Here is a 13,567-nt window from a genome sequence, read left to right on the forward strand (position 1 = left end):
ACCATATTAAATGTAATACCTTTTAAAGACTTTTTTAAAGTGTTAAAAGTAGATTTGTAAATTTAAGACTTTTAAGAGTTTTTAAGACCCTGCAGGAACCCGGTACAATAGTCTGTAAATAGAAAATACGGTGGCCTATGTTGTGAGAATGTTTGGAGATCTTGCACCGTGAACATGGCAGGGAACGACCAGCCTGCTCAGCCCTGCTGTACAGCTTAGAGCCAGCAGGGGGCATGAGCAGGCCGGGCGCTGCATGGATTGGAAGGATAAGGAGCACCGCAGAGAAAAGCGAGGGGTGCAACTGTGCGTGGAGTATGTGTGAACAGTCAATCTGAATGGATGAAGTAAAAGTTCTGAGGAGAATCTAAGACCTGATTTAAAGACACTTTAATTTTGTCTTATTCATATTCTATGGGCAACAGCAGGATCCAGAACACATATTCCCAAAAACAAAAAAAGAAATTACATACCATCAATATATATTTAGGTGAAATATATTGATTGGCTTGCTGAGTCTAGTACTGGCATGCACATGTAAGGAAGCAAAGCCAGGGGAGAAGACAGGTGCTGGTCGGTAAAAATTACTGAATGAAACAAAAAGCGACTTCACAGGGACCTCCTTGGATGAAACAAGAGGAACAAGCTGCACTTCAGTCCACATGACAGACAACACTTAGGCCCACCGAAACTCACAATGAACCCACAACAGCGAGACAGATGAGATGCTTACAGAGTGCAGTCCTATAAAGTCTTAGGTGAGTCAGTCTGACAAAGCAAAGTGTTACCGTCATTATTAAAAGATACATAGCGTTTTTTCCGAACTCTGACCTCAACTACATATATGTCTGTTACAGAAGGAATCCCCCAAAATGGTTGACCATATGTTAACTGATGAGAGGACCAAGTTTTGATTGGTAAGGTAGATGTGTATTCAAAAAAGGAGGTAAAAAAGCCAAACTTAAATATAAAAAGGAGCTAGAAACACTCATTCACATCGTTTGTTATGGAAAGACATTATCTTTGCATATTGCACATGTTGGATGCAGGACAAGATTCAAAGTGTGGGGTCATTATGAGAGAGTAAAGGACGATCCATTTGCAGGCATTCGTCTGTTACTCATTAACCTCAAATACAGCTTTTTGTTTGAAATGAGGAATTAGCCAAACGCTATCCACTTAGCATGGGCACTCACTTTAATATCGGATGGCCTACATAAATTTGCAGAATTAGCTTCATCAAATCATTGTTTTAGCAAGCAGTTCCCTTTATAAGTCCATTAAATACTGTACATAGTTTAAAGGGTTAAGGTTTTTGTATTTTTCTGAAATGTAGTGCAATGTTAACAATGTGAAAATCAAACAGTTTTCCTTTCAGCCCAAAAAGTCAACAAGGCATATCTTAGGTTGGGGGTAGCCCTACTGCATACAAGTTAAACAGTCCATGAGTGAAATAAAAAGAAGTGTCAGCATGAGATAAAAAGAGGAACTTTGTAGCAAATATACTGGACAAGACGATATTAAACCATGCATCCGTCTATGACTCACGGATATCCTGACATGCATAGGTGAAACTTCGCATCTAAGAATAAATTTACTTTAAAATTTTTCTTTTGTAAGTTACAACTGAAAAGTGTGTGTCCAACTTGATATAGTTCTGGCTAAAGAATGGGGGTCTGGTTGGATCGATCCAAAAGGCAAATGGTTGATTTAATCTTTCCTTCCAAACCATGGGCCAATGTCCAACTGGTCAGGGTGGGGTTGGTTAAAAGTGAAAATTTGAGAGGGTGAGGACAAGAAGAGGGTTTGACGGCTTAGGAATGAAGGAGGAGGTTTCTGGTGAGCGGGTTTTTAAAAATCTGACCTGGGACATTGTTAACATAGCAACCATCCACAAGCAAGTGGCCATCCTTGGGGTCGCAGAGGGGAGGTAAATAAGGGGTGTAGGAGGCGCTGGCTCTAACATAGCGCCAGACGCAACCTGTCAGGAAATGGAGATGGAGAAGGAGGAACACATCAAATATGGGCCGGACTCCACGTCACAGATGGAAACGAGAGAATGACGAGACAGAGAGGAAGAGGAGTACTGAAAGAGAGTGAGATGAGAGACAGAAAAAGAAAGACAGAAACGCGCGAAGAGAGAGACTGAAAAGAATGGGAACACAAGCTCAACATTATTTACGTCATCCTATTATTTTTAACAAACTGAAAGAACTTCTGATATAAAGAGAATTTATTCTACAACAAATTACATGTTTCGTTGAAATGTGATCTCAATTTTCAAGGCACAACAGTCTGTTGTAAATGATAAAAATACGAGATTCAAAAATATTAAAATTAATACTTTGGTAAGAACATACAATTGAATAAATATAACTAAAACCTATCTGTGATGATACGTATATACTGTATGTGACTCAGCCTAATAACCAAAACGGTGATGGAAACTTTGATGTGTTCATTAAGTATATTAAAATAAGTGTTAATAGCATTGTTAGATGACAGGTTCAACAATCAAAGTGAGAGTAAGACAAGCAGAGAGAAAGAGATAGAGAGAAAAGAGAGAGGAGAGAGGTTTTCCATCACTTTAAGAAGTACAGTCGGGCCTCTAGCTAACGTCGCCAAACTGTAGACTGAGACAAAAAGTGGAAGGCGAACTGGGAGTTTTGAAAAAATTAGCCACTTGCATTAAACTCATAGTACTATGTACCTTTCAAAGTAACATACACTCTTTGCAATGACAAACTCATACTAGAAAAACTACAGGAGGCTAAAAATGGAAGTAAAGAAGAAGCAATATGGGGTGTTATTACAGAGCAAGGAGAAAAAGCAGGGTGAAGTGTTCTGGATCCTACATGTTGACATAGACATAGGGAACAATAAGGCAACTACATGGTTATGTTTTCTATGTTAAAACCTCTACATGGGCTGCTCTGTGATGTGCAGTCACCTAAGACATAGTCTAAGACATAGTCTGGGAGTTTTAGACATAAAATATGAGGGCACAAAGAAAATGGCAACAGTTTTGTCAATTAAGCAAATGGGAATATGTTAAAAAAACAAAGGATGTGAAGAGAAATGGAATTTAAAAAGAGGGAAAATACAGAAGAGCAAACTAAAAAGTGACATTTCTTTAAATAAAGATAGAAGTAAAGAAATCAGATTCAGAATGGAAATAGAGAAATAAAGGAAGGAAAAAGTAAAGGAGGCAGATCATGGTGCAAGGAGAATGGGAAAGGCTTTGCTCTAGCAGTTAGTAAAGATACACATGCCAAGATGCAAACATAAGCATTCAGAATTTCTCTGGGGTTCACAGGCCTGCCAGCACACAAAACCCTCAAATCCAGCCAAGCCAAGCCTGAATTATAATAACTCTCTATATTTCAATGAATATCATTACACATTTAATAGTACATACTGATATTGGTTATGAAAATATATCACATAGTCTAGAATGTTGCATACTGGATTTGTAGGGTTTACTGTGTGTGTGGAGCTACATCTACTCTCCTGGCTATTGTAAAGATGATCAATTTTTATACAAGTCAAACAGAGCACATTTGTCCTTATTTCAGTAACTGCAAACATAAGCACAGGGACATCTAGACACTCTTCTCTTTCATGCTGCACATAATAAAATGCTCTTCTAAGCCTCTGGCTGACGCACGCTCCAAACACACCTGAAACTGGAATGCTTGTCTCAACAAGATCATGGGTTTACAATACAAGAGGATTTAGCCTTCAGTTTATGATGATATGCCATCAAACATTTTACAGTTTGGACAGATAGAAGAATATTAATGTTTCTAAGCCATCCATTGGACAGTGTAAATATAGAACAATTATTTAATGGTTATATGTATTAAATTATTTATAACTAATTTACTTGTAGCATGTACTTTACACCAACACTGGTGCACAATGAATGAGACGCCAATATCAGCTTAGTTTGGAGCACACCTTCAACAACAGCTCTGCTAGCATGCAGTCGAATCTCTCTCTAATTGAGCTTTGAAATCTGGCCGCTTGCCTCAGATTCCTGTCTCTAATGCATGCTAAAATACCTCCTGAAGTCATTAAAGTACAGCTATATGTCAGTATATTCTCTTGGGTAACAGCTTTAGTCACTGTGATTCTTCTGACTGACTGACTGCAACATTAATCACTGTTCAATTACTTTTCAGTCATGTACCAATAACCAGTTTCACATTCATTAGTTTTCTGTCATTCAGAGCAGTATTATTAGATTGAGCTGTGTTAAATATTGAGAAGGTGTAATTAGCTGTCTTCTACATGTTATGTGTGTTGCATATTGTTTGTTCACCTACAGCTAAAAATAAATTGCTGTAACTGTGGTGAGCTTTAAAACATTAAACTCATCAAATGATAATATGAGCGGGGGTTGGTTGCCCCTGTCGTCAGCTCAGCTGCCACTCACCATCCTGATGAACTCGCATGGCCGAGGCTGTGATGTCAGTTGTGACGTTGAAATACGGCAACCACAGGTCCTGGGAAAAAAGAGAGGATGGAATTGTTCCCAAACCTTATTGTAAATGATGCTCCACATTCATAGGTAAAGTGAAAAAAAAGCCATCATCTTAAAGTGTGGAAAATGCAAGTTAAATTTATTAAACAACCAAAGTGCAGAGTTACAAAGCTAAAGGTGGACTCCAATGTATGGCAGTCAGTCGATTTTCTTATTCTTTCTTATTATTCCATTCATGATGTATCGCAACCATGTATGTAGTCTTACTTAGACCTGTTTCCTCTACTATCATTCTGTAAGAAGTTTAGTTTATATTTATTTAGTTTATTCATTCATTCATCTTCTGAACCTGCTTTATCCTCACTAGGGTTGTGGGGGGTGCTTGAGGCTATCCCAACTACCTATGGGCGGGGTACAACCTGGACAAGTTGCCAGTTCGTCACAGGGCCGACACATAGAGACGAACAACCAGTTACTCTCACATTCACACCTATGGGCAATTCAGGCCATGTCCACACAAAACCACATCTTTTCCAATCCAATCTTTTTCTTTGTTGTTTTCAAAAAAGTGCTCCGTAAACACAGAGTCATTTCAGGAAATATCTGTGTCCACACAAAACCACTGAAAATGACTGAAAACGATGTAGTTCAAATTCCAGGCCTGTATGTGGCATTGTAATGCTCTCGCAAAAAACAGAAAAGAAGACGTGAAGCATGCGCATACAGCTTGCGTGCTGTATATACAAACCATAGACTACAGAAGAAGAACGACAACAACTCTCCGCAGTAGATCCTAGAGCATGTAGTGAATTTTGTTAGCTATGGTTGTTTGTTGCTCATTGTAATGAAAAAGTAGCCAAGGATTTTGATTTAATATTTCCAATAAGCTCAATAGCTGTTGTAACACGAGCACTACTCTGTAATCTGCCATTGTGGTTGTTGTTGCTGTTGTGAAACGGCGTCTTGCTTCCAGGGTGAAAGGTTAGAGAGGTGGGGCTATGACATCATCATTTTAGAAAGTGGCGGTTTGGTCGTAAAGACGAAGATGCGAAACCGGCGTTTTCAGATTTATGGACTCTGGGACCCGGTTTCAAAAAGTTGCAGGTTCAGTGACTGAAAATGCCAGTTTCATGTGGATGAAACGCCAATCTGATACAAAACTTTTTTTGTGGATACGACCGAAACCGTCTTCGTATGGACAGGGCCTTAGACAAACCAATTAATCTATCAGTGCATGTCTATGGATGGTGGGAGGAATTATTTAGTTTATATTTCTTTAAAATGAATCACACTTGTCTCCAACAGCGCTGAGAGCCTCTGCAAAACAGAGTCAGCAGAGATGTCATTTTAATGGAACATTTGCACAAGAAGAAGCCAGCCATGGAATTAAAATGACAAAATCCCTGCAAAAGAAAATAACTCATAAAAGATGCACGGCTTTGTCAGTACTTGCCATTTTCAGCATCAGTTACAGACCCTAATGAACTGAGTACCATAGGATTTTAAAGAAAACCATGAGCCATAATTTGTTTCAACATAGTGTTTTGCTATTGCACAGTCTGTATTCCCTGTACAGGTCGTAAATTTCCCTCGTGTTTTGGAATAATGTGCTGCAGTGGTGCTGTTTGTATTTTGTTATGGAACATATAACCTTTTGCCTCACCTCAGCTTGCTTGTCCTGGAAAACTTTATAGATGCTGGTGTTGAAGGCAGAACCCGAGAACATTGAGGTGATGGGATAAGTCAGGTCCAAGACAGTTTTAAAAACTGAATTCATTGCCTATTGAAGAGGAAAAACAGTATGTTAACACTAAACAGTCAACTTTGTACATTCTTGACTGACTTCAGTATTTATTTATTTATTCAACCCTTATTTTAACAGGTAGGTCAATTGAGAATCAGTTCTCATTTACAACGCTGACCTGGCATTGTAGGATTTTTGTTTAAAACCAGTTGATGAACATTTTCCTTCTGATCATGTGCTGAATAAGCCAGTTTAGTAGAAAAGTGGATGCATTGACAGAATGGATGAAAATAGGAGTTGTACCTTGGACCACTCTCTGGCTCTCTGTTTGGTCCGAACAGCACTCCTCTCCTCAGCATACAGTGCACCAATGAATGAGCCAATTGATGTCCCTCCCACTATGTCAATAGGAATCCCTGCTTCCTCCATAGCTTTGATCACACCCACATGAGAGCAGCCTCTGCATTAGAGAAAAAATACAACAAGTTACACAATAGACTGGTACACAGGATGGATTAAAACATTATCAACGGGACATTTATATCTCTAATGGGGGATAAAAAATAGTGACATATCAGAATTGCAACCTGAGCATAAAAGTTGTACTATTAAACTTAGAAATTATTTAAGTTTTAATTTTAAGGGCAAGTGTGTAAGACTTACTGGGACTTAGGAGGATCTCATTGCAGAAACTGAATATATTCTTCATAATTATGTTGACAGTAGAGTATAAAAATCACACAAAACTAAGTGGAGTTAAGGTTTTGTGACCTCAGAATGAGGTGTTTTTACCAATAGAAGGAGCGAGTAGTTTCCACAGAGTCCATTGTGTTGCATTACATTGTTTCTACAGCAGCTCAGGGTGTCATGCAGTGTTAAGGTACATTACCATCAATCACTATATTTGAGTGTGGTTATTATCCCCTCAACTCAATTAACTGAAAATCATAAAACAAACAAAACAAATGAGGGCTCTAACGAAGGCCCTTCATGTTTTTCTTGAAGCACATGAGAGTGGGTGATATTCAGCTGGTTGCACTCTGTAATGTCCAACACTGAACCTTTAAGCTAAGCTGCTCTTTGTATGTTGGTACAAACTGAGCTCTGCTCACCTGGCTCCACCTCCTCCCAGCACTAGGGCGATGCTATTTCCAGTCAGGACTCGGGCCAGCCGAGAGAAATCACTGTGTCTGTCTGCTGTCTTCTCAAACACCTTTTCATACACGTCCCTCTGCACATAGAAAACCATCATGATATCATTCAACAACCAGTGTTTTTGTACTTTTCCCTTAATGGTCTTTCAAATGATGACGTTATGACTCCACGTTCAAAGCTCATTTTAGAAAAGTTACATATACATATCTATTTAAGTAAAATATAAATCTGTAAACAAAAGAAAAGGCATCTTACCAGTTTGCTGGGGCTTCGCCTGGAGAACACTCTACGGGGACACTTGAGGTGCAGATGCCCAGAGCACCAGCTACGCATGTTTAGCCATTCGACTGTCCTGGAGGGACCCGGCCCATCCTCTTTGTGCAGAAGGACTAGCTGCTTCAGAGCTCGCACAGCTGTGTTCTCCAACATCTGCTCCAACTGGAAAGAAAGGAGAGTAGAAAGTCATTGTGTTGCTCTTGTATTTGAACTGTCCATTGTTACCTTTACTGTCTTTGTTGTGCTTTCTTCTCACAAACACACACACCTCTCCCAGTGTAGGTTCCTGGTCCCCTAGGCCGACAATGAGGATGCAGTCAGCCTGACGGATGCAGCGCTGGGTCCACGGGGTCATGCTGTTGTCAGTCTGGTACAGCACAATCCGATTGATGTCCTCCTGCTGGGCCAGCCAGCCGGACAGACGGTACTCATGGATACTGGCGGACAAAGGAGAGAAATAACAATGAGAGTCAAAATAGGGAAATATCTAAGGGTGTTTTCAGACTGGGTATCCGGATCTGTGCTGTAGCTGGATATGTTCACACCTTTCCCGCAGATGTTGCATTCACAAGCAGGCACCGCAACTCGTGCCCAAGTATGAGTGGGTGTTACTGGGCCGAAACAGTAGATGGCGGTGTGGAAGGAATTCTGTCACTATCCAACAAATGTGGAAGTCAGAAGAAGACAAACCCTTACGTCATTAACCAAGTGACTATTCTGTTCATTTGTCTACAATGGTGGCAATACTTGTCTATCTCTTAGCCTGTTTGAGGCAAAGTAAAGAAGAGTGACCTTCGTTGTCCCTGATATCACCATGTGGTTCGGTCGATATGGTGAGCCTGTGCTGCGCGGATCCGAGGCTTTTTCAGGAGACAACAGGAGGTCACGTCCATTCTTGGGCACAGATCGCTTTCACACTGCAATGCACCGAACTGGAGTACGGGCAGTCCATACCCAGGACTACCTTCTGAGCTGGAGTCAGGTATGGTACTTGCACATGGAACATTTGCATTGACACTGATAAAATTAAGCGGACTTTGGGGTCCAACATACTCGGATACGGACTAGGGTACGCAGTGTGAAAACGCCCTAAGAGTAAAATGCACAGCATGAGATAAATCTGGGATGTGCAATAAATTAACAAATACTGAAGTTTGCGTACCAGCTACACAGGAACAACTGTTCAATGTGTTTTATACACTACCTGTCATCTGTCCTGAACCCAAATTAATTAAAAACAGCAGTTTTGTGCTCTTCTTTAATAAAATGAAAATGTCTTTGCTCTACTCTCCTTCCATCATACCAGTTGAGTGTTATATAGTAACAAAGTAATAATACTTCACTACTGTACTCAGGTATGTTTTGGGAGACTTTGTACTTCACTAAGTATTTTATAATCTGTTTACTTTCACTTTTACTTCACGACATTTTCATATTTCATACATTTTTAATGCACAGTATCGTTACTCCTTACAAAAAATAAATTAAAAGAAATTTGGTGTTTTGACCACTGAGATTACCAGTGACTGCAACAAAGTCAGGAAGCTGATTTGTCATTGGGACTAATTGCATATTGAACAAGTGCAAATGACGGTTCACGCTCAACCCGTTGGCAATCTGTTGATGTGTGCAACAGCGTAATATTCAAAATTCTGACTGCCTTTGGTTGTTATTAAGGTTGTTATTAACATTTACTTGCACTTTTGCTTTCATTAGTTGTGTACATTTAATTGTAGATTACTTGATATACTTAAGTACAATTAATACAGTTACAGTTAAGTTACAATACAGTTAAGACTTTAACTTGAGTAGCATTTCAGTTGGTGACTTGGAGGGTGCCTGTACTTCTACTCAAGTGTGACTTCTCAGTACTTCATACAACACTGTACCAACTAACCTTATAGCCTTCGCCAACAAATTTACAAAAGTAATCTAAGGCCTGGAGAGCCGAGGCTTTATCTACCACAAAAATGGTGTGAATGCATGGCCTATGTGTCCATCTGAGAGGGCAAATGTTTGCATGCTCAACATGTGTGAATGGATTATGGATGACTAATCTCTTTCACTGTATTTAAGGCATCTTTTTGTGATGCATTTATTGTGCATGTTAATAATGCAGTGATGATGCAGTTCCAATTCATTGTTTAGTCTTATTGTAAAACATACCTGTCCAAAGCAGAAGCACCCAGTCGCTCTCTGATAATGTCACTGGTTAACAGCAGTGTGGGCCCTAAGTGTCAGACAACAGCAGTACAGCATTTTAGTTGAACGTGTGCCAGATGTGATATTGTAAATGTTATTCATTAAACCAGATGGACATTAAACAGCCATGTGGTCCTACCAATGGCACTGAGGGCATGGCTGAGTTCCAGGTTAAATGCATTGATTGGCACGTCGTCACACACGGGCAGAACAGCCACAGTGGAGAGGTTGCTGGCTGGGTTAGTGACATCAGCACTGGCCGTCATACTGGGCAGACTGAGAGCTGAACCTGGAGGGCAGTGTGAAAAAGAGTAGGAGAAATGGAACAAAGGGGTTTTTATGTGCACAGGGACAATTTATAAACATATTCAAATTAATGACAGGCAGAACTTAGGGAGCTTTTTCACTGCAAGAATACTGGTTTGATTTGACTCTACTTGGTTTTGGTGTCTGATACTTCATTTCCCACTGGAGTTAATCAGTCTAGTAATCTAATCTAATCGATCATCAATCTAGATGTTTGTCATTGTAATGAAACTGTTGCAACATTTTCTTCAACATATCTGACACAAAAACATTGTTTTCACTGAAAAGTCTGAACATCCTCAATTAACCACGGCATGATTTTATGGATTGCTGAATAATCACTGCTTTATAATCGTTGGTATACTATAAATAAATACCGCAGCTTTAACTCATAAGGACCCAGTGTGACTTTTGGGGCAGTTCCCAAATGAATTTTTCTCTCTATTTAACATTTCCTAAGTGATTTATCACCATTTATTAAAATATTATCCTCTGAATTTTGCCTTTTTTCCAGTGAAAGTAATTTATTTTCCTATGTTTTGTTGACTGATCATGAAGATGTTCATAAAAGTTATCACACAACTTTTTCAGTGTGTTATGTGAGATCCAGTGTACCACTTGAATAAAGAGACGCTAAGTTCAAGAGCCTCGTTGTGAGCGTGGTGATTCTTCTTTCATCCACAGCTACTATAATCGTAACTTTACATCAATAACAATTATTGAAATCCTCCTCAAATCCATCACCTCACCTGAGAAAGGCCCACGACCTTGCTGCAGGTTTCCCAAAATCTTTTGGCCTAATAAGTGGATCAGCCTTGTCACCACCTGAGCACAGACATTAAGCCTTAGCATCATTTCAACAGTACATAGATACAAAACACCAACATCAATTTAATAAAGTCTCAGTGATCAGTGCTGCATTTCTGACCTGTGGATATCGTCTTTTGATGTTATTGAGTGTTCCCTCGGGCAGTTTGACCAGCTCTGTGTCTCTGACAGCGTGGACAGTGGTGGCTCTGGGCTGTTTGGTCAAAGCCTCCACCTACAGATAAGTAAACAGAAATAGAAGGATGGATACATGGTACCAAGAATGATATTTTCAAGCATGATGTATGGTTTACATTGGAAAAATATTTCAAACATATATTATACATTTCAACAATGAGGAAATAGTGCTATAGTGCTTCATGTTGAAAATCAAAATTGAAGCAAAAATACTTTAGCACTTTCAATAATGGCTCATTAAGATCTAAGAAACGCCATGAGCTACGTTTACCTTCTGACAGGTTTCTGACAAGCAAAATGAGACTGCAAATAAGTTTTACCAGACACAACAAACCCCACCCTTTGCACATCTTGTAGCTTATTTTGGCATCGATCCAGTGCTGTCATCATGTCTGTGCCTGTGCTGATGTCAGCATAGACATAGACACATTTCAGCCATTATATGTAAATGGGAAAAAAATAAAGATTTTAATAAATTGATCAAAAATTTGAACTTTGACCTACTTTTCCCAAAATTTAATCACATCCATTCTGGGTCACTAGTGGCAATCTATAAACCCAATCTGGTATGAATTCAACCAATAGTTTTGCTACTAAAATGTTAACAAACCAACAAACAAAAAAACAAACAGAGCCAAAAACAATACCCCTTGCCTCCCCTTCGAGGGGGCAGGGTAATAAAACAAAAAGAGTCACATGCTCACCACTCCAATGAGGTCTCCTCTACCATACTCCCCAACTAGTTCCTTTTTGCCATTTGCCTTGCGTATGACTGAGCGCAAACGTCCATTCAGAACAATGTAGGTGCAATCAGACTGGTCATCCTGTCTGAAGATGAGAAACAAAACACAGATGGGATAATAACTACAAAAAGAACTAATACAACTCAAGAAAGAAAATGGCCATGCGTATTTTTTACACAATATTACAATGTGGAAAAGTTGGAAATAGAGTACCTGTAAAGGGCTCTGCCAGCTTCCACAGCCATCCAGTCTATAGCAAAGTCCATCTGCCGGACAAATGGGGACATGCGAATGGCCACTGTGTGTGCTGCACTCAACACCACACTGGGCTGTTCCCTCATAATCCTGCAGAGGGAACCACACAGAACAGACATTATAAAAATGTAGCTTTTGCAACCTGTCAAAATGTTTAAACAAGACTGAAATAAACTGGCTGAATGATTCAGGCCATAATACAAAGCTTAAAACATTTCTAGGTAGAATAAATAAGTATTTGATTAAAAAGAACATAGAAAACAGAAGCACACTAAGTTACTCTGACTGCACTATGGGGGGAGAAACATTAAGTCAACCAACTCACTCATAGAAGTCCGACTTGGAGATCTTAAGGTAAGTACAGTCTCGGACGGCCTTAATGGTGAAGATGAGGGGCTCTCCAGTAAGTACAGCAAGTTGTCCCACCATCTCCCCCGGGTGGGTCACAAACAAGCACACTGCCTCCTGTTTATTGATCATTCGTTGGTAAACGTGAAGACAACCGGACAAGACAAAGTGCAGACTCACATCCTGAAGGGGTAAAATGAAGAACAGATGGAGAAATATTTGGGTATGACATTACTTTATTGCAGGTACGAGGAGATAGTTCAGACCTGCGAATGGCATTGTGCCTTTAATACAGTACCTGGTCACCCTGCCTGGCTAAGACAGCTCCAGCTTTTGCATGGTGCAGAGTTACTTTCCCATTTAACAAGGATGGGTCCTGGATTACAGAGGACAGACAAAGATTTAAGACTGAGCCAACGTACAAGATCAAGGGTAAATATCTCTATTATGTTTGGGTAAAACTACACACTAATGTACTTCAGACTATAAAGAAATTTTGACAGATTTCATGAGACAATTCCCACCGGAAAGTGGAAAGAGTGTTTACCACCTATTGCAATACAAATGCTCCAAATGTGATTGAGAATTGCACATTTAGAGCCTGTTCTGCTTTTAGTGCCTTGACACTAAAAAGACATGTTGAAATATTAAGTGTGGCAATACGTAGACAACAGTTCACAGAGTGGTTATCAGCTACAGCATCAAAAGCATGAAATATGTGTTAATGACCAGACTAAGACTTCGGCTGCTAGTTCTAAGTCTAAAGCATGCACATTTTGAAGTGTTTTGCAAGTACATTTGTATATTTAACACATGTATTCTACCACTTTTTTTCATTGTCTTATAAAGTTAACAGGGAAAACTGATGTTTCAACAATTAAGAAAATGAAATCCCCCCTGGAACCTATACAGACAGGGACATAATAGCTGACCTCTTTTCCATAGTATGGTGATGTTCATCTGTCAGCAGATGCTTTATGGATGATTTATGACAATGCACTCATTCATGCAGAAAAAGAACAATTTAATGAACCTATTATTTGCCAACTG

At 39.5% G+C, this 13,567-nt stretch overlaps 1 protein-coding gene across 5 annotated transcripts in view; it reads right to left on the reverse strand.

The window, feature by feature from the left end:
* The window catches only part of pnpla6 (patatin-like phospholipase domain containing 6), a 35,841-nt gene that overhangs the window by 9,687 nt on the left and 12,587 nt on the right, over positions 1-13,567 (reverse strand). For 2 of the 5 annotated variants that reach the window (XM_030135938.1, XM_030135923.1), the window contains exons 16-29: positions 12,816-12,893; positions 12,495-12,700; positions 12,128-12,259; positions 11,876-11,999; positions 11,095-11,208; positions 10,916-10,991; positions 10,000-10,149; positions 9,825-9,888; positions 7,927-8,095; positions 7,638-7,820; positions 7,340-7,458; positions 6,531-6,687; positions 6,147-6,263; positions 4,436-4,505 (exon numbers count right to left, since the gene is read on the reverse strand). In XM_030135938.1, coding sequence (XP_029991798.1) covers positions 4,436-4,505; positions 6,147-6,263; positions 6,531-6,687; positions 7,340-7,458; positions 7,638-7,820; positions 7,927-8,095; positions 9,825-9,888; positions 10,000-10,149; positions 10,916-10,991; positions 11,095-11,208; positions 11,876-11,999; positions 12,128-12,259; positions 12,495-12,700; positions 12,816-12,893 — 1,759 coding nt within the window. Of the gene's footprint in view, positions 1-45; positions 2,972-4,435; positions 4,506-6,146; positions 6,264-6,530; positions 6,688-7,339; positions 7,459-7,637; positions 7,821-7,926; positions 8,096-9,824; positions 9,889-9,999; positions 10,150-10,915; positions 10,992-11,094; positions 11,209-11,875; positions 12,000-12,127; positions 12,260-12,494; positions 12,701-12,815; positions 12,894-13,567 lie in introns of those variants that run through there. The other 3 variants (XM_030135930.1, XM_030135944.1, XM_030135952.1) reach the window with 3 other exon arrangements.

This window comes from Sphaeramia orbicularis, chromosome 1 (genome assembly GCF_902148855.1).
Source record: "Sphaeramia orbicularis chromosome 1, fSphaOr1.1, whole genome shotgun sequence".
Classification (NCBI taxonomy): domain Eukaryota; kingdom Metazoa; phylum Chordata; class Actinopteri; order Kurtiformes; family Apogonidae; genus Sphaeramia; species Sphaeramia orbicularis.